Source organism: Phaeodactylum tricornutum, chromosome 19 (assembly GCF_000150955.2).
Source record: "Phaeodactylum tricornutum CCAP 1055/1 chromosome 19, whole genome shotgun sequence".
NCBI lineage: Eukaryota > Bacillariophyta > Bacillariophyceae > Surirellales > Neidiaceae > Phaeodactylum > Phaeodactylum tricornutum.
This window is the reverse complement of record NC_011687.1, coordinates 214395-235799: the sequence shown is the minus strand read 5'-3', so window position 1 is coordinate 235799 and position 21405 is coordinate 214395. Positions and strand designations below refer to the sequence as shown.

General features: G+C 47.4%; 11 protein-coding genes across 11 annotated transcripts; 5 read left to right on the top strand and 6 right to left on the bottom strand.

The window, feature by feature from the left end:
- Window positions 1-341: 341 nt before the first annotated feature.
- On the top strand, window positions 342-1293 carry PHATRDRAFT_48785 (predicted protein). The gene is made up of 2 exons (XM_002183411.1): window positions 342-761; window positions 846-1293. The coding sequence occupies exons 1-2, from the start codon at window positions 423-425 to the stop codon at window positions 1098-1100; spliced, it is 594 nt and encodes a 197-aa protein (XP_002183447.1). The 5' UTR covers window positions 342-422; the 3' UTR covers window positions 1101-1293.
- A 549-nt stretch (window positions 1294-1842) lies between these two features.
- Window positions 1843-2457, top strand: PHATRDRAFT_39335 (predicted protein; the record flags this gene model as incomplete). Its single annotated transcript, XM_002183410.1, has 1 exon — window positions 1843-2457. The coding sequence occupies one exon, from the start codon at window positions 1843-1845 to the stop codon at window positions 2455-2457; it is 615 nt and encodes a 204-aa protein (XP_002183446.1).
- A 462-nt stretch (window positions 2458-2919) lies between these two features.
- Window positions 2920-4678, bottom strand: PHATRDRAFT_48784 (predicted protein; the record flags this gene model as incomplete). Its single annotated transcript, XM_002183288.1, has 2 exons — window positions 4522-4678; window positions 2920-4461 (listed from the first exon to the last, which is right to left on the bottom strand). The coding sequence occupies exons 1-2, from the start codon at window positions 4576-4578 to the stop codon at window positions 2920-2922; spliced, it is 1599 nt and encodes a 532-aa protein (XP_002183324.1). The 5' UTR covers window positions 4579-4678.
- A 2605-nt stretch (window positions 4679-7283) lies between these two features.
- Window positions 7284-8676, top strand: PHATRDRAFT_48783 (predicted protein; the record flags this gene model as incomplete). The annotated part of the gene is made up of 1 exon (XM_002183409.1): window positions 7284-8676. The coding sequence occupies exon 1, from the start codon at window positions 7468-7470 to the stop codon at window positions 8674-8676; it is 1209 nt and encodes a 402-aa protein (XP_002183445.1). The 5' UTR covers window positions 7284-7467.
- A 584-nt stretch (window positions 8677-9260) lies between these two features.
- Window positions 9261-9509, bottom strand: PHATRDRAFT_15417 (predicted protein; the record flags this gene model as incomplete). Its single annotated transcript, XM_002183287.1, has 1 exon — window positions 9261-9509. A coding segment is annotated over one exon (249 nt), but the record flags the coding sequence as incomplete, so codon positions are not given.
- A 513-nt stretch (window positions 9510-10022) lies between these two features.
- PHATRDRAFT_48781 (predicted protein) lies at window positions 10023-11342 on the bottom strand (the record flags this gene model as incomplete). The annotated part of the gene is made up of 1 exon (XM_002183286.1): window positions 10023-11342. One exon carries the CDS (start codon window positions 11340-11342, stop codon window positions 10023-10025), a length of 1320 nt encoding a protein of 439 aa, XP_002183322.1.
- A 772-nt stretch (window positions 11343-12114) lies between these two features.
- On the bottom strand, window positions 12115-12768 carry PHATRDRAFT_4846 (predicted protein; the record flags this gene model as incomplete). The annotated part of the gene is made up of 1 exon (XM_002183285.1): window positions 12115-12768. A coding segment is annotated over one exon (654 nt), but the record flags the coding sequence as incomplete, so codon positions are not given.
- Window positions 12769-13539: 771 nt separating this feature from the next.
- On the top strand, window positions 13540-14661 carry PHATRDRAFT_39329 (predicted protein; the record flags this gene model as incomplete). The annotated part of the gene is made up of 1 exon (XM_002183408.1): window positions 13540-14661. The coding sequence occupies one exon, from the start codon at window positions 13540-13542 to the stop codon at window positions 14659-14661; it is 1122 nt and encodes a 373-aa protein (XP_002183444.1).
- Window positions 14662-15589: 928 nt separating this feature from the next.
- On the bottom strand, window positions 15590-17403 carry PHATRDRAFT_42245 (predicted protein; the record flags this gene model as incomplete). The annotated part of the gene is made up of 2 exons (XM_002183284.1): window positions 15590-17195; window positions 17282-17403. 2 exons carry the CDS (start codon window positions 17401-17403, stop codon window positions 15590-15592), a joined length of 1728 nt encoding a protein of 575 aa, XP_002183320.1.
- Window positions 17404-18112: 709 nt separating this feature from the next.
- On the top strand, window positions 18113-19448 carry PHATRDRAFT_48778 (predicted protein). The gene is made up of 2 exons (XM_002183407.1): window positions 18113-18297; window positions 18378-19448. The coding sequence occupies exons 1-2, from the start codon at window positions 18202-18204 to the stop codon at window positions 19335-19337; spliced, it is 1056 nt and encodes a 351-aa protein (XP_002183443.1). The 5' UTR covers window positions 18113-18201; the 3' UTR covers window positions 19338-19448.
- A 790-nt stretch (window positions 19449-20238) lies between these two features.
- Window positions 20239-21196, bottom strand: PHATRDRAFT_48777 (predicted protein; the record flags this gene model as incomplete). Its single annotated transcript, XM_002183283.1, has 1 exon — window positions 20239-21196. Exon 1 carries the CDS (start codon window positions 21139-21141, stop codon window positions 20239-20241), a length of 903 nt encoding a protein of 300 aa, XP_002183319.1. The 5' UTR covers window positions 21142-21196.
- Window positions 21197-21405: the final 209 nt, after the last annotated feature.

Sequence of the window (21405 nt, the reverse complement as noted above, 5' to 3'; positions counted from 1 at the left end):
GCTCTACATTAGCACACAGGGAATGTTCCAACAAATTTACGATATCTTATTTTCCAGTCGAATACCGAACAGTTAATTTAACAGTAAGATCGATTCAACAGCAAGGAGTCCTAGTAGTAGAGAGCGTATAATGTAAAATGGGCTGGGCTCGCAAATCGAAACATAACTTCAAAAATCCAGTTTTTAGCCAGCGTGGTAGATGAGCGAGCCACGCTCGACTCACTGACAGTGACGTCAAAGATCGCCCGTTGTGAAGAAAATCCGATGGTTGTACAGTAGAAACCTGACACAGACACCTGTGATTGCTGCTTCCTTTGACTGCATCTCTCAAATACCCTGATCTCGTTAGTACAAAAATCAAGAAGTTTGGGCCATTGGTAACCATTTGGATCTCACCTTCACCTTCATTCAGCTAGTAAGCGATGGTTTCCCTACGCTTGACTCTGTTGTTTGCGTACCTTTCTCTCTTGCGCGCATGGACATCGCAGCAACTTCCCATCAGAACTGCTGCATTCAAGACAGCTTCAAGATCGGTTCTCTCCATGGCCGGCTTTGGAGGCAACGATGCTCCCAAGAGAGAAACGAAGCTTAAGCCAAAGCAACAGTGGGATCGTTATTTGTCTCTGAAAAAGGACGAGAAGATTTCTGTTGCAGTTCGGGCCACTGATACCGAGGAATGGTTGGAAGTCGGCAACGTCAAAAGCAAAGCAAACGAGTTCAGCGATATTGCAGTTGCAAGACAGCGCGCCCTCATTGCTGATGTATGTTAAAAACCGGGATTGCCTTGCGGCTCGATCTTTTCTTACTATTAGTTCAATGCTCTCACTACTTTTTTACTGTCATAGCACGCTCGACGACTCTTCCCTTTAAAGGTCTCTCCAAAAGACAAGGTAGAGTGGGCACTTAAGGAAGGCAAAGATTGGAAAATTGTAGATAAAGCCGTCCTGGAGGGTTCGGAGCTTCCTTCAGGGATCGAAAAACTGATTGGGTTTGAAGGGAAGCCCGACCCTGGAACTGGCTACTACTGTTTTTACAATGAAGGAAAACTTGTCAACAGCGGGGAAGACGTCCCAGCCCCTTCTTCTAAGAAACTTCAATAGAATAGAAGCATTCGTTTATGGCGCTCTTGGCGAGGGATCAATGGCCTTGCTTACATTGCTTTGATCTTTGCCGCAAAGCCACTTTTACGGACTTTTATCAGTACCCCTCTAGTTCACGGCCCGGCTACCTATTCCATTAGGGAGCGACGTCCTCTAACGAAAGGTCAAACTAACGTAAGGAATATAATACTGGTTCACAGCCAGTGCTTACAGTTAGCCCGTAAGATGCAGTTTGGTCTGTCAATGACCCGAGATTGCGTTTCACTTTCACAGTCACTTATACTAATTTTGTGACGGTCGTTGGATTTCAAAACAATGATTCGCAGTGAGTAGAGATTGGCTTGCTCGAACGGCCGGACGCATTTGTTCAGAAATACTATGCCAAGAAAACGATTCAGACATTGTATTTTATTGACAGTTGAAGTTTCTATGGATTTGAGATGCAGCGTGAGCCAATCGTTCGTGAACTGCCACGCGAACCCTCCACTGATGTGCAGTGTCACGAGATACAGTCATTTTCATAAAGCGAAACGCAGCACAACGCACCGCAGCGTGGTTTGTTGGTGCATGTCAAAGCAACGACAACAACTCGTTGCTTGTGATTGGCAGCTACCTTGTCGCCTGTTCCTACAAACAACACTCACGGGCAGCGGAAATAACAAGCCTACCAAAACACTCCCTCATAGCAACCAATCGGATACTTCGAGAAAGGCTTTGCGAGATCGTTTACTCATAAAGTAGCATGACGGAAACAAACAACAATGCGGGTCCGAACATTAGCTATATCCAGGTACCTTCCATTGACAACAATAACGCATACAATATGCAACGGAACAATATGATGGCAGCAACTCCAACACAACCGGGAATGCTCTCTCAGCAGGCTCCGGCACCTCCGAATGGCGCTCCAACAAACATGGCAGCCTTTATGCAGCAATCCGGAGCCGCGCAAATGTATGCCGCGTTTGCTCAAATGCAACAGCAACAACACCACGGGGGCATTGCAGGTGGTATTCCAAACAACATGGGGATGGATCCCAACTCTAATCATGCAAATCCTTCGCTAGCAGTCAACGCGCGGCCAACCTTCGTGAACGCCAAGCAGTATCGCCGAATTCTGAAACGTCGGGCGGCTCGAGAAAAGCTAGAGGAGTTTTATCGTGTCCGCAAGGCGGCGCAGGATGCCAAGAAACCTTACATGCACGAGTCACGGCACAAGCACGCCATGAAACGACCTCGGGGGCCGGGGGGACGATTTCTAACGAAGGACGAACTGGAAATATACTACAAAGACAATCCGGAAAACGGTCCGAAACAAGAGGAGGATGCAAAGCGAGCGAAGGTCGGCATCAACTAGCGGTACCTTGCCGAAATCAAAGAGAATGGGGACCGAGATAGACAAATATTATCGCTATTACTCCAACTTGATTAAAGTCTTCCAAGCTTACGCTCTTGCCATTTGCGAAATAGAGAAAACGCCACCAGTAGACCTGCCAGCTCTAAAAGGATCTTCAGAAGGCCTGCCCTGTTTGCATCGGTTCGAGCCGTCTGGTTCTACGTCGTACAAAAGCCGTGGAATAGGAAAGAAACGCTAGTAAGGACGTGCCTAAGGATTAGATAAAAACAGGTCCATGGGTCCTCTTTAGACCAAGGCTTGCGTTTGGCTATACAAGACACTGTTCGACAATTAATTTCAGATATGCACAAAATTTGTTACGAGTTTTAAAAGTGTATCACACTCCAACCACAGAAAGAGGGCTGAGCTCACTCTTTGCGCAAAGATTGAGAACGCAGTTTGTGATCCAGGAAAAGCAAGGGATTAAAGCCTATAGCGATCAAGGAACTCTACACCTTGGCGAACGGCATCACTCAGATTGTACGCTTGAGACCACATGGCTTTCGATCCATCCAAGCAAGTCTCGTTCAGCTCAAACGCAACCTGAAGAGTTTTCGTAATTTTCCCCGTCCGCTGTTCAAGGTAGACGAACGGAATTCCGGACAAGTATGATAGAATCGCCGCGTGAAGTCGGTCGCACACGACCACTTTCCCCATACTCAAAAGTTGAATGGCGGAACTCGTGAAAAGGATGTCTTTAGAGGCAAATCGGTCCGAGCGGTCTGTCCAGTCCACAATAGAAAACGATAGCCTCTGACCGTTCGGTAGGTCAGACAGAATATCACGAACGGCTCGCCGATTGCGTTGAGTGGCGTACATGGACTCGCGATCATCTCGAAGGAGCAAGACCAAATCAACCTTTAAAAAGTCTTCTTGCGATGCTACCGGCGAGTACGGTCCGAGCTGGAACGCAATATCAGGCACTAGAATGTGGGTGGCGAAGGGGTACAGCCGTTGGGCTATGTCGTAGCTTTCGTGCTCACGCCACGAAAGCACAACCCGCGAAGCGGTCTGCCTACGACCCTCGCGCGGGTCCACCAACGTAGAACTAGCTCCCAAACCAAGCTCAATGTGCTTCTTCAGTATAGAGGTGAATTCTTGCTCTCTGCTCGACTTTTGGAAGTACAAACTTTGTGGCATGGAAATGATCGTGTAATTGCTCCTAAGCAATGGTTCCATGGATTTCATCCTGGCAATTTGTATATCGGGCCACATATCTCCCCAGTTACCTCCTCCATGCCAAAAAGCCAGCGGTGGGTTTGATATGGATATGATGTTGGAAAGCGCCCCTCCAGTGCTGAAATGATGGCAGGGAGGCGCGTAGTTCCCAGCCTGTAAGAAGCTGCATTGCGCCACCTTTGCGCTAGGTTCATCAAGCGTACCGTATCCTAATTTCCTCAGCATTTCCAGTTCCCCCAGCGTGATCATATGATCTCCCACATTGCTGTGATAGGCAGGATCTACCAACAATGCTCGATCACTCATTCCTATCCGTTCGAACGAGGCATATACCTTATCATGCTGTTCACGTATTTTGGCAATACAGGCATGACGTTGCAGGATGGGAATCGATTCGACCGAAAACAAGGGTATAGGATCAGGAGGGCGACTTGTAAAATACAGGATATCGGGGCTTTCACGGACGGCTGACAAGTAAGCGCTTGTGGGTCGAAGATATTCCTTTGTAGATAGGTAAGCCCTATACTCCGACAGACTGCTATCAACGGGCGAGAGTAATAGCCACCATTGCGTTGTCAAAAGCATTAGACCTATAACCACGCAAAACAAGAATGGCCAAACCGCGCGAGGAAACCTTGAGCTCGGCGTGCTATTTCTCGAATGTTTCTGTAGTATTGCCACCATGCGAAGCTGATATGCAGCAAACCAGGTAACCCGTCCGCTGCGTATCCGGGGTAATACAATCACTGGGTAAATATTGCAAATGTCTTCTTCAGAACGTTTTTGCTGGACAATAAGGCGTCATGTCGTGACGGAGCCGCAAAGGGATGCCAATATTTTACTCACAGTTTCTTCGTTGACGTCTTCTGTCGAAAGTTGGCTCATGGTCCTGCTCGAGGTCATTTTGGGACTTGAGCTGAAAATCGTTCCGAGGAACCGCTGTCAGCTGATTGACTTCGAAAGATCTTTGAAATCGCCAGTACTTTGGAACCAAACGGTACAGTGGAGCGCGCAAATTTATGAGTTGCTGTTAGTAAATGCCAATCGTAAAAAAGAATTATGACTTGGATTTGATTCAGTATGGCCATACAGACCCGGATTTGGGTGTACGAGGATGACCTGTGACGTAGTCATTGGGGTTATCCTTCGGTCATGAAACTAGTCTAAACCTTGGGCACATCGGATGATGTGCTCACTTATTTTATTATAAAGCACTTTGCAAGCTGTACTTCTAGTCCCCTTGTGTGCTTGGTTGACCAACATGCAAATTGATTGTCTCCGTGGATGCGGGACAATGGTCAACGAACTAATTCAATATAGTCCGGATATCGTGTTGACCAGAAATGTACCTACACGTGGATATCAAATCAGATTATGTCACAATAATCCAATATATTTGAGGCTGGAAAATCCATCGAACTAGCTGTAACTGTAAATTTCCTTTCGGCGATACAGAATCGTATTCGCTTTCAAGTAAGGGTCTATAAGGGTGCTTCCGTATTGCATGTGTGGTTCCTAACCTCTGGTTGTTGATGATTGTAAAAAAGACCGTAAAAACTAGTTTGACAGTGAGTTGAAAACCGGAGAAGAAACCGAGCCAGACAAGAAAATCACAGTTTTGCCGGATGGCAACACGCGCTACAATGACATTATTTTCAGCCGGTCGTCGCACGATTGCCGGTCCCGATAGCATCGTTTGGCGTATTTTAGACACGATCATTTTGCAGGGTAAAGCAGCTGTCATGGAAAAGACCCACGAAGCTAGAGAGATGCTGTTCTGAGCTCATCTATATCTCGAACTTCCGACTGTCGACGCTCGAAGAAATTTTCTGCGGTCCATGCCGAAGCTATTGGCCATGCTGCGAGCTCTCGTGACGGTTTACCCCCTTTTAGCGGCAGTTTGTATTGACCACAACCATTATCTTTCGTCTTCGCTTTGTGAGCTCTCAGGGGTGGCGTTCCCCGCAATGTAAGTTTTGTCCCTATATCCGTGTATTCCCGATCAATTACTCGACATATACACTCGCCATCCTGACCAAAATTACGATTTCCCATGCAGCATCGACTGAGCAAAAAAGGGCAGCATCATGTTGCACTTTGCCGCCCGCGAAGATCGCAAGGAGCTCGTCGGTTTTTTAATATTCGTCACCCCGCAAACGACAAGTCTGGTGTCCAGCATGAGCAAGCTGGCGCTATAATTTGATACCGGCGACGTTCACACTCATGTCGTCAAAGCGATACTGGTGATCCACGCGCAAGGACTTTCTCTTCAGTAGGCCAAGAGAAAGTTGCCTTTATACTTTGCCGCAAGTTGGGGGTACATGACGATTGCATCCGACCTCCTGGAGGTATACCCCAATACCATACGGACAGCCGAGTAGGAAAATACCTTTGTGCAACGCGATACAAGGTGGGCAGGTCGACATGAGCCGGCACCGTCTCTCTTGATGACACCAGTGGCCGCTCCTGTATCTACAGCTTTTGCTCGATTGAGCTCGCTATCCTTGGGACCCTTACAGAAACAGCCCCGCCACAGCTGGATGTGCCGAAATGTGCTGTCCTTGAAGCGCTTCTAGACGGAGAGCAAACCTGGTACACTGCGGGGCGAACCACGAATTGTTTTCTTCTTTGCGTACTCCATCACTTGTGCACGTGGGAAGTACATTGCATTTCATTTCATTCCGCTCCACGCGGCACATTAGTTCGGTGCGTCCTTACAAGTACTCTCGCACGTTCTGGACAAATATCTGGCAATACCCGTACCATCTGTGACTACGACAAGCTATGCTTCACTGGGCTGCACAGTGATGATGATGTGGTAGACTTGATTTTGAATCGCCTCTCAAATACCTTTGCAGAGGCAGAGTTGACCCGGGACAATCGCGGTAGTCTTCCATTGCACATTTCCATCTGCTCTAAGGCGGATCTTTGCTATCCAGGCATTGATTGCAGCCAAAGCGCCATCGGATGTTTCCTTTTGTCGCAGAAATTTTTTTTGTTCCATCGCCGACCTATTGAAAATGGCATACTTCTCCAGCTGCAATTTGAGTACAGTCTACCTTTGTTTCGTGTACGCCCGTGCGGTATGCTTCCCGCAGCAGCGGCCTCCTCCGAGACTGGCCTTGATGTTTCCTAGAAGAAATCCATCGCTTTTCCTATCGTTCTCACACCTCGTTGGCCTATTAGCTCTACCTCCTGACGGAACTGTTCATCCCGAGACTTGCTACGATGTAAATCTCCGAGTTTGCTTTCAATGCATATTGGAACCTGACAGTGAGCGCCGATGCATAAGATTCTGAAAGGAGCTGTGCGGTCTTTCACATGAGTTAGGCAACTGCTCTCTCTAGAGTGATCGTAAATTTGATTTATTTGTGACTGCCTCATTCCATATAAGCTTCTACTCTCTTGGTCGCTATCTAGCTAGTAGTATCGTGACTGAATTTCAAGGAAGGGAAGATCTGACTGGCTGTGAAGCAAAATGAAACGCCGTGACAAGTGACTGGAAAATGGATTTGAAACTGTAAGTGAAACACCGGGCGCGAAAGAAATAGGGCATTTGTTGATTGGCTCATTTTCGTTGTCCGTGAACACCACGTTCATTTTCTCGACGCCGAAGCAGGAGAAACAAACCTCCACAAAAAAGGGATTGGAAAACAAGAAATGAACACGACAGCGTTTGGTTAGAGATCATCGCTGACTGTGAAACCATTTCTACTAACCAATACTTTTTGAAAAGCCAAAAACATACCAAATACGAAAGCCCGTCGATGCCCTGCGGTGGACTTCTGTAGCATGGTAGCTCTCCTCCCACCACCCACAGAGGGTGCGCGTTTGACCTTCGAACAGCTCTCGGAAGAACCCCCGCAGGCTCCCCCCACTGAGACGTACGAACCCGAGATCTTTTCTGGGTCGCGCGATCCAGCCGACGTGACGGTCCTTCCTCCAGTAGATACCGATATGGAATCTGCGGAAGAAATACCACCCGTGTTTCTCATGCGCCAAGAAAATGCTTCACAAGCTTACGGACTCATTGCCAAGCCTTCTATTTCGCTTGACCATCATGGTGCAGGATGGGGTTGTATTTTGTTTGCAATAGTTTACGAACGAATCAACGACACAACTTTTCGAGCACCGCAGGAAGCTAATGCTACTTATGTCGCCATCAAGAAACTCAACAAGAAAGTTGTTGCCGAATATCTCCGCCGAGGAGGCGAAGAAAACCCATACAAGGAAATCTACCGCATGCAGGAACTTGGAGACAATATCCATGTTCTCAAGTGTGTTGAAGCCCTCCAAGACGAGGAATTCGTTTACATTATCACACCCAGAGCTTGCGCTACTGGAACGCTGAGAGATCTAGTTCCATGGCTGGACACAAAAACCATAGATTCCAGTCGTGCACGAAAAATTTTTATTCAAATTTTGCAGATCTTGGCCTACCTTGAATTGCACAACATCTGCCATCGCGATCTATCCCCGGATAACTTTATGTTTCTGACACCCACGAACTTGGTTGTCTTTGATTTCGCCCTTTCCTTGCGAATGCCAAGCAATGCGGATGGGCAGCGAGCTCTTTTCGCTCCCCAAGGCAATTTTGGTACCCGAGCATACATGGAACCGACCATTTTCATGGACCGTGTATTCGATGGTGTCTACTCCGATCTGTGGTCCGCACTTGTCATTCTTTACAACCTCTTGACAAGCCAAGTCCTCTACGAGGTGCCCCATCCAGTCGACGTCAGATTCCGATACTTTATTTTGGCTAAGGCTCTATCGTCCACCCCGATGAACGAGATGGCTGTTCAAGCCATGATAGATATCTTTGGCGCTGAAGGAAGTCGTCAACAACAGCACCACATTTTGTCGAATGCCATGGCCAACCTGAACATTGGCCCAGCAGCCATGGAGATTTTTGAAAAGTGCTTTCGAGTCAGCCCAGCGGAACGATGGACGCTTGCTCAGGTTATCGAGTCTAAGTATATTCAGCAAGGTGATGACTGATACCGGAAAAGGTGCATCGCTTTCAGCTGCCGCTGCCATGTGAAATATGGGGCGTCGCTCCCACCAGACTACAGATCGATGATATTTTTACGGTATCACCTATATTCATTCGAGGCTCCTATTCTCCTTCATACACGACACTTCCTCCCCAAAACCTGCGGAATCGCTGGTCTTGAACGAACACTTCTATATTACATACATTTTCCCCTTTCATGGCAAATTGCCGTGCCATTTCCATCCTTACTAGCATTCGGAAAGGAATCACATCCAAAACGGCATGTGGACAACACGTTATCCACACAAGCTCACATTGGACCCATAAAATAGAATACACGGATTCACACATTTTTTACATTTCTTGCGGAACTAACAGCAAAAAAGATATAGACGTAAGCTGCTTGACTGCTACCGAAATAGACTTGCAGGTAAAGTGAAGTTTACGAATTCATTCTCTTAGAAATACTGCTACCCCAGCTTCTTTACGCTTCCCAGTCTTTTCGATCAGAAGATTGCCACCACCACTTCCCCTCTTTTGAGATGTGCTTTCCAGCAACGAATCCAGCCTTTTCTTTGGCGCTGTCGTATTCCCTGGCGTTTTGGACCTCAGCTTCTTTGCTAAAGCCCAGCTGATCGAGATTTTCTTTCGACATCAGATCTCGGTCCATCCTGCATTGTAAATACTCTTTGCTATGATCTTTGCATTTGTGGTGCAGGTCCTTTTCTTCCTTGAGGCACTCTAGATACTGATCCATAGGCCCTTTGCATTCTCGATAATGATCGAGCGGAAAAATTCCACGTTGCGGCGGACGCACTACCTGCTTCGCGGAGCCCATGCTAATGGACGACATAATGCGTTCAGACCTTCTACGAGAAGAAACAATCACGTTAGCAAGGTCGAACACTTCAACTGTCAATAGGATTATGCTGCCCGAAATGCTCACAGGCAACTTTGTTTACTTTGTTTCGAACAATTAGCAGTCGTAGCCCTAACACCTACACGTCGCGAACAATTTTTCGCAAACGACGTCACGCAACAATCAGCCCTGGTGAAATGTGCAAACATCGACTGACACCAGTAATCTCGGGATGACTAACCGTAAACAAGATCAATAAACTGCTAGAAAGTTATCCTAAACATAGCTACATTAGGCCACTGCGAGTCTCTTCGTAAGCACTAAAGTTGCTGCCGAGCGCAAATGGATTCTTAATGTAAATAAAACCGCCTCTTTTGGAGCATTGGTCGCGCAACAGATGGTTCTTGAAGTCTTCACAAGATCAACTATTAAATATTTTCCATTCACGTCAACAAACTTTTAACTGTGGATGAGCTAGCGCAAAAGTTTTTGTCATGTGCAAGTAAATTGTTGGAGTCGTTCCAACCGTCTCGCATCGCTCAAGAGTCGTGCAACCGCCGGGTTTGAGTCAGGCAAGCCCATTATTTCATATATTTCCATGGCAATGTTGTAAAAATTGGCCGCGTCCGGCAATGCACTAAGAGACTCGGTGACCTTTGCGAGATCGTGAGCAGCCACCGCCACCGAAGGGTGATTCGGGCCAAACACCATTTTGCGTACGCAAAAAACTTCCCAATAGCAATGGTGCGCCTGTGAAAAGTTAGCGGCGTTAAAATGCACCTGTCCTAAATGATTCATGACTTGCACAGTATCAACATGCGTCGGACCGAGTTCCTCTAGCCGAATACGCAAAGCTTCTTCCAAGTGATCCATACCGCGGTCAGCGGCGTCCATGGCGTCTACACGGCTTCCAGCAAGCCCTGCGCCCTCCAACGCCTGTGCCATCCCCAGTCGTTTCCTCTGACGATGGTAGATACGGTAAGAGATCTGGAATGCTGCCTCGGCTTGACATAATTCACCTGCTTGATGATGGGCCCAGCCAAGATGAAGGCCTGATTCCGCAGTTTTCAATGAATGTGGACCAGCAATCATTTGTCTCAAAAACATATGTTTCCAGTACGAGCGCTCCCGATACTGCTTCATTCTGGCGAAAGATACGCGGTGCGAAGGGCAAGAATCCTTATTGGAATCGTCAAACCCAGAGCCTCTGTCGGCAGATAATAATAGCGGCTGCGTTGGAACGTCAAATTCCAAAGCTAAATCAGTGGGAAAAGTGAATGATCCTAGACTCTTGGCGGATGTCGCACACGGCAGTGCTCTAAGGGTGAGGTCGTCGTTGCTAGGGAAGGAGAAGCTGCCAAGACTCTTCGCAGACGCTGGGGTTGAAGATAAAGAAGGGATACGAATAAGGGATGGTCGAACGCTCCAACTTTCCATTCGTTTGCGCACAGTGGAACGAGGAAAATCATCTTTTCCTCGTTGATGTTCGTCCATGGCCTCTGCCAAATGAACGCGGTTATCAAACGTGTGTCGAAGGAAGGGAACCACGTTAAATGTATCGTTGTTTCGGCAAATATCTGCATCGTTCCAATCGATAGCAAGTACACAAGAATCTCCGGAAGCGGTGGAGCCTTGACTACAACTGTCTTCGTGAAGCAAGACAGTTGTAAGTTCTAACGAAGTGTTCAACGACGCACGGCTTCTGTTTACCACAATCCGGTGAGAAGGCGAAAACGCGATCGACTTATCAAGCTTTCTTGGCATGATTTCACCCGTTGCCAAAGACTCTAATCGGACGGGTGAGTTCTTCATTTTTGAATGAAAAATATATAGTCAATTTCCAGTCTAAAAAACGGGCACATCCACTATTTTGTACCGCACATTCGGAGAAGGATCGATTAATGTAAACCTCTGATTCTCCGTCTCCCAGAGACTTGGACACCGACACAATATTACCATGATTGCTCCGCCAGCCGGACGTGAGTCTAAGTATCCAAGAAAGATTAACCAAGTTTTTCGTCGAGTGAATCTATTTGGCATATTCGAAAAATCACTATATTTATAACAAGCAAAGGATACTGCAGTATTTATTTAAGACGAAATATTGTTGAAGCAGTAACGAAGCGTTTTTAAGCATATTGCCGAACCACAGTGAGAGCAAAATAATTGCGGAAGGTAGAGAACATCCCACCAATTAGGTTGCTGCGAGGGTATGCCACCCGGCGAACCAAGCCTTTGCTCTTCTTCACTTTTAGACTTATCCTAACGAAGCCGCCTGACCGTTGCACGCCATACCTCTCAAGGTGCAGTAAGGCAGGTGGGGGGAGGAAATTCGCACTTCTCCCCAAGTGGAAAAGGTATCTCAACATGTAGACTATTTTTTTTTATTTTCGAACACTTTGAGATGTGTGTCTTCCACTTTGTAGGAGCCATATTCGTCGAACCGAAGATCTTCCAACACGCCCATCTTGCTCGCACCAAGCTTTGTGGCAACAATACTAAAATGCCGTCCAGTAGCGGCCGCAATTTTTGTGTCACCAAAGGTGGCTTGAAGGCACTCCCGAATTTCCACCGAATGATCTGCGTAATCATCAAGGTAAGGCTCCGTGGATCGGATTAGGCTAAAGAGCAAAGGATTGGCTCGCTGAGCCGCATAAGCCGGTGATTCAAAATCCATTTCACAGAACCAAAGCTGCCCATTAGGTTTGAGAATACGGTGCGTTTCCCTAATGATCTCGAGCGTAATCTCGTACGGCAACTCGTGAGCCACAAACTGAAGCGTTGCGACATCTACAGATTCATTTGGCAGTTGGGTATTCGTGGCATCGCCAGTCTGATACTTGATTCGGCCGTCAAAGGCGACAGAAGAAACCCATTCGCCTCCGGCTTGCTTGGCATTGGGTTGTAATTCCAACAAGCGCTTTCCGACTTGTACAAAGTACGGGGATAGATCGATGCCTAGCAGCCGGCCAGCATGTGGATATCTCGCTGCCAGCCAGCGAGTGCTCATCCCTGATCCACATCCTAAGTCTACAATTGTTCCTCCAGCAGGACATGTTGCCCCCATTTCCTGCAGCGCGACGCCAAACGAGTCTCGAAAGGCCTGCTCTCCATCGCGGCCACATGCCGGAAAATTTCTAGCTCCCACCGCTGCTGAAGCAATTTCGACCTCTAAAGCCGCGTCCCAGCACAAATTTCCATTCTCGTAAGCGTGGAATTCTTTTTTGTAGTAGTCAGGAATGTCTGAAACATCGAGTATTTCGTCATTTTGCCAAGGTCCCGATTGTGAAGTAAGCCAATTCTTGCACTCGTTCCAGGCAATACCATTTTCTTCAGCGGTGTTGATGATTTTTTGCCGTGCCTGAGGTACTAGTACGAGCTTCCAAACAGGAGAATTTAGGGCTTGGTCGAGCAACCACTGACCTGCACCAACCCTAGGGTTTTCTGCGTTTCTGCGTGTAACATCCACCCTTTGAGGAATATGCTGGAAAAGATTTATCCGCAGATGCCTATAGTCTGGAGTCACAAAGAAGGCACAAGTGGCAGTAAACGATGAAAGAAAACAGGCAAATTTCATCATTTTGATGGGATTATGGGCGGCTCCGAAGGCAGATTTGCCTGGAAAGGGGTCCTGACCATAGCGGTCGACATCTTCAACCACCCGACAGCGGAGGATTTTGCCCTTTTTTCCGATCACAGATCTTTATCGTGCTCACAAACCATTAACCTTACTCGGCCGAGTCACGGAATGCAATTTCGGTCTTTTAGAATCAATCTTGTCTCCGGAGAAACAGAGTCGGTAAGCAACCATTTTTACAGTTAAGTATAAAATCCGTCGGACATTATCTTTGACGACTAACCCAGACTGCGAGTCCGATGCAAGATTCCCCAATCCCGCAATCCCATCAAAACCCTCTTGACGAGTGAGCCCTTTCTCACATTTTTTGGAATAGCACGAATATCGGCGCACAATCGAACCAAATAGCTGAAACTGACAGGGAAGACATTTATGCAGTCCCTTTCACCATTACAAACAGACTTTAGCCACAAAGCTCAAAAAAGAGTTGCACAGCACTCTGCAGAACGAGAAATCCACAAGAAGGCCCGTCCTTTACTTTGTTGGGGAGCTGAACCATCAGAGAACCATAGTGACTGGATGATTGAAGTCGTTCGCGCAGATGGCGACAAAACATGTCCAGCACTGTCATTTTATGTACACAAGTGCGTATTGGCTGCCGGAAGTCAATACTTTGCGCAATTGTTCAGACACGGTAACAGATTTACGGAGGGAAAAACTCAAAGCAGCCGGATCGAATTGTGTGAAATTGGCGCTTCCGCGTTTCTCGCATTTTTGGACTACTTGTACTCAGGTAACTTGGAGGAAGAATCTCCCACGATGACTTTCACTGCAACACCACTGCAGTATTTGGCTCGGTATTTCGAATGCCCACAATTGCAATCTGATATCCGCCGATTCTGGACTCGAGATCTGGGAACTCAGAATTGTTGGATCTACTATGAGCATTCCAAAATTTTCGACGACAAGGAAATCATGGATGCTGTCATCAACCTATGCATCGAGAAGCCATCAGAAATTCCGACGGTTTCGTCCTTGTTTGAAATAACTGACACCAAGTTCTGGCTGGAAATTTTGGAAAAAAGTTCAAAAGAGATTGTTGTCCGATACCACCTCAGCCTGCTTATCGCAATATACCTATTCACCGAAGAAAAGAAAGGCACTACAAAGCGGGAAGACTTCTTTCGATTGACGGACGAGAAATATTTGCCCGAGGTGGACTACCGAGCAGCGATGTTTTTTCTTCGAGTAGAAGAGACTTTCATGTCGGATCGGTCAGCTGGCCTTTCCAGTCTGCAGGAACGTTGTGTGAGGGCGCTGGTTGCCAATTGGACTCGAATGAGTTATTTTGATCAAACAAATATCGGTATTTTGCTGAAACAAGATACAGTATTGTTGGTTCGACTTCTATCACTGACAGTTTCACAAGCAAAAGAATCGCATAGTGAGCTTTTGCTGAAAGACAACATGAACGAGAAGATCATCTCTCATTTATACCCGTTGGTGAAGAAGCATATTCAAAACGAAGAATTTATCGCAACTTTCCATAGCTAAAGTCCAGTCATCGCTACTTAATGTGCTAATGTGATGCCTTCTCTTGAATTGCTGAAACCGCAGATTTTAGGCAGCTCTGCAGGCGACAGCCAACGAAACTGTACCATATGACGAACTCACAAGTTGGGCGTTGCTACTTGTATGGCTTCACTTGGACATAAAAGAGAAAATGGCGTAAGAGAAACTGGACGAAAGTCGCCTGAAACTTACATGTTTCGACACAAATTGGATTCAGGAAGACAAAGTGCATCCTTATTTGTCGATCTCGTTGCATCTAGATACGACAAAGTGGGAAGCGAGCACGACTTGTTTTTCCTCATAAGAAGAGGCATCGGTTTTGGGAAGGGTGGTCCATTTCCTTTCAAATGGCAGAGAGGCCCCCTTGAATAATTTTTAATTACTTGCTCGAATCCTCCTTTACCAAGCCATCCAATACCTGTTAGACCAATCAATGGCAATTATGATAGCGGTAGGTGTTTCATGTAAGTCGATCGGGAGCAAAGTGATTTTTCTTCCTCATTCGGTAAATCTATAGTCGAAAGGCGAAAAAGGCCCAACGCGTTGTAAGCCTAACATATGCATCTAATGGATTGAATCTCGGCTTGACTGTAAATGTTCTCCTGAAAATATTACGTAACATAAGAAAAAAATCCAGTAGGGCTTATTTGTCTATTCCATACGCAATTTTGTTCAGAAGACTGCAACACTCGAACAGTGTAGGAGTTATCTCCAATTAACAAAAAGTAGAAGGAAGGGAATTCCTAAAAAATTAAACGAATCCTATGCATGCAATGATCTTCGGATGTTGAATGACACCCACTTTTCCTACTTTTTAGCGTGTTGACAGAGACTGTAAATTGTCTTCACAAAAAGTTATGACATGAAGAACATATTTCTTTGAACAAAGGATTGGAGGAGTGCCGTGTCTTCACATAATCTGATATTGCGGACCTCCGCCCCCTTCTGGGACAGACCATCGAATATATTCTTTCGGCGTTTTAATTGAACAGCATTTGCAATGAATACAGTTCTGCGCATTGATTACCAGCTCTTTTCCTTTTGTGTTTACGACGTCGACGTATTCATACACAGCCGCTGGACAGAAGCGCTGTTCAGGACCAGCATATACCTGTAGCGATGTCTTTTTCGGAATCTCGGCTTGCTCAGGTTTAATTCGGAGATGACTTGGTTGGTCGTCTTCGTGGAAGGTGCCAGCTCGTTGTAGATTCGTTAATAAATCAAACGTTAGCTTTCCATCTGGTGCGGGATATTCGATGGGCTTATGATTGGCCGCCGCCTCCGTTTTTTCACAGTCTTTTGTCAAGTGTTTCAATGTCCACGGTTCCTGGCCTTTCAACACGTGAGTTGTCAATCCGGTGTAGATAAGCCCACCACCAACACCCCAGCGCGAAAATGCCTCGTGAGTGTTTCGGACTTGATACAGCTCATCCTTAATCCAGGACGATCTAACTGCAGTTTCGTACGTCGTCAATTCAATAGGACCAGTCTCTGGTAATTCCCCAATTTCAGCTACGGAGTCTCCATCTTTTAATGCATCAAAGGCGGCTTCTGCCGCCAAAATACCAGATTTGATAGCCGTGTGTGAACCTTTGATTTTGACTGCGTTTAAAAATCCCGCGCCACACCCCAAAAGTGCCCCGCCTGGAAAACTGAGTTTTGGAACAGCGTGCCATCCGCCTTCATTCAAAACTCGGGCGCCATACGAGACACACGTTCCACCGTCCAAATGCTTACGAATATCCGGATGGGATTTCCATCTTTGGAACTCCTGATAAGGATTCAAATACGGGTTGGCGTAGTCGAGACCAACCACCAAACCAATCAACACCAAATCTGGTTCTTGGTGATACAAAAAGCTTCCACCAAAATTTTTATCCAAAGGGCCGGACTGAAGAGGGTACCCAAGTGTATGCTGTACTAATCCTTTTTGGAAGCTTTCAGGTGGAACCTGCCATACTTCCTTTAGTCCCAGACCGTACGTTTGTGGTTGACAATCCCTGCGCAGATCAAAGGCTTCCATGACGTATTCGGAGCACGATCCGCGGGCCCCTTCCGCCAAGAGAGTTTGTCGGGCGTGTAGTTCTACTCCTCGTTCGAATGTGGGTTTGTGGGTTCCGTTCTTGGCGATGCCCACATCTCGCGTAGCAATTCCCTTGACAGCGTTGGTTTCTTGGTCCACCAACACTTCGGAGGCTGCAAAGCCGGGATAGATTTCCACACCTAGTTCTTCCGCTTTACCCGCCATCCAGCGACAAATTTGACTAAGGGAGACAATGTAATTACCGTGATTGTCGAGCTGGGGTGGCAACAAAAAGTTCGGAATTTTGGTGCTCCCAGTCTCGGTCAGGACTAGAAATTCGTCGTCAGTCACCGGCGTGGCGACGGAATTCTGGGTCGCTTCCAGTTCTTTCGTCCAGTGTGTATCGGAAGACGGATCTGCCTGGTCGGGAAAGAGTTCATGCATGGCTTTGGGGTCAAAGACGTTCCCAGATAGAATGTGGGCACCAATTTCACTAGACGTGACCCACAGAACAAAGTGAGTATACAAAGGGATGTACTCTTTAATCGCAGCGGCGCTAGAATGTTTATGCATGCGTACCTTCCCTTGTCAATCACACAGACTGAAAGATCTTTCTGCTTTTCTAGACTCAGCTGCTTGAGACGTATCGCTGCGGCCAATCCTGCTGGCCCTCCACCCACAATGAGGACATCAAACGGCATACATTCGCGTGGCTCATCCAGTGGATCTAAAGCCTCGCCGGAAAATGGGCGCGTCAAAGTCACAGTCCTAGATTTAGAGACCGATGCGTGTCGAAACAACGATGGTAACACTCTAGCAGAGTGAGAACGACCGCGACCTAGGAATGACGCTGCACGATGGTGTACCCGGGTTGGCTTGCTCAACCCGGAGGCAAAATGTTGCAGACTCCGTACCGCCAACATACTTCTCTCGGCAAGGAACTGCTCAGGCAACGAAGTGTTTGGCCTCCAAGCAGCGACGTGTAGGGGGGTGTAGAGTGGGCGCTGTGGATCACGCTCCAATTTTTTTGTCAGTAATTTGTTCCGGCTGGACGAGGCGGCGGAAGCGGCAGATGCTGACACTTTCTTTCACCTTTTAGGATACGGATGCCCGAAGGCTTTTTTGGGGATGATGATGCGTCTCTGGGAGAGGATTTCCAATTACCTTATCGTTTTGATCTGAACTTTTAATCACAAGCGATTTATTCCAAATCTGTCTTAGTGACTCTGGATAGTGCTGTAAAGAAAGCGATCGTGATACGATTCATCGGAAGGCGCGACTTTGTCATCAACTATTGGTGATTGAGCTTTACGAAATGACATCGTCAATTGTTTCGTGCTGATGAGCAGTGCGCAACCATGGAGGACGACGGATGTCCGGAAACACTCTCATACTACGCCGCATAAGAGGCATAATCCATTCCCTGCTACTACTGCTGTTTATTTTTCGAATATTCACGACTGTATTGGCCCCTCTTGCTTCCTGATACCTGAGACACTATGGTAGATAGTGGAACTCCGAATGGCGACCTTGGGGGTGTCTTCCGTCAAAAGACAGCCTTTATGAAAACATGGAAACCCGAAAGTTCTCCATCGGTGCGTAGTTTCATTCCCCCCTAGAGTCTAGTATTGCGTTGCTTTGTACGTACACTCACGGGTTCTCACCGATTCAAAAGAATCGGGACCGACTGGAACTATATGCATTGCACAAGCAGGCAATTTCTGGTGATGCTCCAGAAAACTTGGCCTGTCAGACGGCAGCCGAGCGCGCCAAGTTCCAAGCCTGGCGGGGTAAGTCGGGAGTTCGCATGGAAGAAGCCATGCAGCTTTATTTACAGGAAGCCGATCGTCAAATTCGTGTATACGGTATGTCGGGAACGTCCAGTCTCCCCCAAACACCCCAATCGACACCTGCTATTGACGGCGGAAATGACTCGAGCTTCGCTGCGGCGTCACAACCACGCGGCTTGGCTGCCATTCCACTATTGTGTGCGGCAGCCTCCGAATCGCGACAAGCCTATTTGCGTCGTTTGGCGCAAACCACTACGCCTAATTCATGGTGGAGTCGGCAGGAAGCACTGTGCGCCGTCCCGCACACCTTTGGAGCTCTGCCAGAAACGATGTTGTTGAAAACTGCCGCTCTGGTAGAATACGTTTCGTTGAGCTGTGATGGCGTGATCCCGTTGCCAGCAGCGGTGGTGCAGAGCTTTCTGTGGCCCTTCCATAATGTGCTACTCTGCGTTTGGATGGGGCTGATCGTTGTGTTGACGGCGTTCACAGCAGCTTGGGATATCTTGCAAACTTTAATTTGGGGTTCGCGACGTACCGGACTGTCACTTTCTGGGATCTGGAACGATCAGGTGGTTTGGAGTGCCCAGAGCGTCAATGTTTTGACGGAGTCGCATCAACCGCTGACCGCACGTGTTGTGGGTTTGCTGGTCTTGCCATATACAGTGCTGGTTACGTTATCTCGTATGCCTCCGAGCGAATTGGTAGCCAGTGTAGCCTATGCTGCTTTGCTTGGTTTCACGTGGTGGTATTGGGTCATTGTTCTGCCATGGATGACTTGGATGTTGCTCTGCGCTGCCACAGTAAGCGGCAGCTGTTTTGCGATGATCGAATTGGCGGGTGTTTAGAGTATACCTTCTTAATTCTTAGTCGGATGAAAGCGGCTGATCTACGAGGTAAATTCAGCTAAAAAGAATTCGTATTCTTTCCCTCGACGTAAAAAAGATGATTAGAACTCTCGGTTAGATAACGGTTCTTTACTCCTGCAGTTCTTCCAACCAAGTAAAGCCACCGTGCTCTGAAATGGACCATCCACCGCCATCATGAGGAATCCAGAAACCACTACGCGGGCCGGTGCTTGTTACAATTTGACCCTCGTTCAGCACGGCAACTATGTTGGAAGTGTTAAATGGATCAACAGGTTCCTGGTGGACATTCAAAAAACCTTGTTGAGTTCGGCAAATGTATCGCTTTCCAATTCCCCCCTTTAACTCCCATTTGCGGTTTTCGAGTGCCCGAAGAAGATCCGCCGAGTCTGGGGCTGAGACACAGTCTGCATCCGTACCCACGGGTAGGATGTCGTCATTATCGCGAAAAAATGCCGATGCATGGATGTCTACTCCCCTATCAAAATTGCCAACGGCTGGTGACACGAAGGCACCACTTCCGCAGAACGAAGCGACTAAAAGTTGCAACGGCTTCATCGAAGGATTTATTCGCGAAATGGACTTTCTGAGACCACTGCGGTGCTTATCACTCTCGTCTAAGCGAAAGGCGTGTTCGGTTCCGCAACGTCAAACAGAATTCGGTCATCCCAACAAATGCGACCACGAACAAGCCGAAAAATGATCGAAACCGAAAACGCGAAATTATTGACGTGGTAGACATTAACATGTCCAATCAAAAAAAGCGCGTCATCAAACCCGAATTCATGTGAACAACCTTATCCCTAAGACGATCAGAAGAAATCAGGTCGAACGCAACGGTCCAACCTCAGCAGTCTATCGTCTTAGCAGTTAATAGCCACTACTAGCTGGGTGATTCTTCGTCAATAACTCGACAACTTTGAATGTGATCCAGCTCAGGAAAATCTCGCTCAACCATTTCCAATGCGTCCTCTTTCCATAGTTTGCCTTGTGCAGGCCCGTTTTCCCCGTAACCCGTGTATATTTTGGAGAGTGTATCGAACGAGTGCGCACCCACAATTTCTCCCCACGGGACTTCCCATGGAGAACCACCACCAAGTGGCCCGCTGGGATGAAGTGCCACAATCAATTGGAGACTACGAGAGCGAGGACCTGCTCCAGCATACGCCATGTAACCTGTTTGAAATCGTTTGATGCCGGCTTCGTTTTGGCGGTAGTCTTTGCCTTCTGGGAGCCAGTTAGGATCGTCCGCTATTGACGGTTTAAAGGGATTGCCGGCTGGACCGTTCAAGCCGAATTGACATAGGAAATTTTTCACGCATCGCATTAGTGGTACTTTGTGATCGAAATGACCAGACTCGACCATGTCGAGGAATCTCTGGGCACCTAATGGTGCCCAATTATGATGCACCGCAATGCTCCACGGGCCTGCCGTAGAGTCGCAATGCACCAATGTGACTTTTCCTCCCTGAGGAGGGTTCACCATATGCCGCACGCCGGCTTTTGGAGAGCGCTCATCTGGCGTCAAATCTCGGAGTGAAAGGTAGTAGCTTTCAGAATTTGTAGCACTAATATCCGCGCCATTCAATGATTTTACATGATTTGATCGTGACAAGTTTTCTTTCAAGTCGGCGTGCGATGTCCGCTCAAAAAGCGTGTCGTGGCCTGGCCCAACATCGTCTACGTACAGCGCAAAGAACACTACGACGCAGACAAAAGTCAAGACCGGCATAAATTTCTTGGTCCGTTGGCACCTACCAGTGTATTGCTTTTGGATAAGAACCATGCTCTGTCCAGCATTAGGTGTGGATACTGCTCCAGCCGACTAAGATCGATGCAAACGTTTTGTGATGCAAGTCATTTCCAATGAGTTGCCAGGTTGTTTCCGCGAAAAGGCAGCGCTATGATATTTTTCAGGAAAACACTCTTGGAAATCCCGGATACCCGTGATCGAAATTTGGATACGGAGCAGGCGTTCCAACAATTAGTAAAAATTTTGAACGCACCCACCTTGCTGTTTCCGTCACTAATCAAAAGCGATTCGCCCACC

Coding starts and splice junctions, on each gene's coding strand:
- PHATRDRAFT_48785 (XM_002183411.1), top strand. CDS start 423: ATGGTTTCCCTACGCTTGACTCTGTTGTTTGCGTACCTTTCTCTCTTG. Junction 762..845: donor AGCGCGCCCTCATTGCTGAT/GTATGTTAAAAA, acceptor TTACTGTCATAG/CACGCTCGACGACTCTTCCC.
- PHATRDRAFT_48778 (XM_002183407.1), top strand. CDS start 18,202: ATGGTAGATAGTGGAACTCCGAATGGCGACCTTGGGGGTGTCTTCCGT. Junction 18,298..18,377: donor AACCCGAAAGTTCTCCATCG/GTGCGTAGTTTC, acceptor CCGATTCAAAAG/AATCGGGACCGACTGGAACT.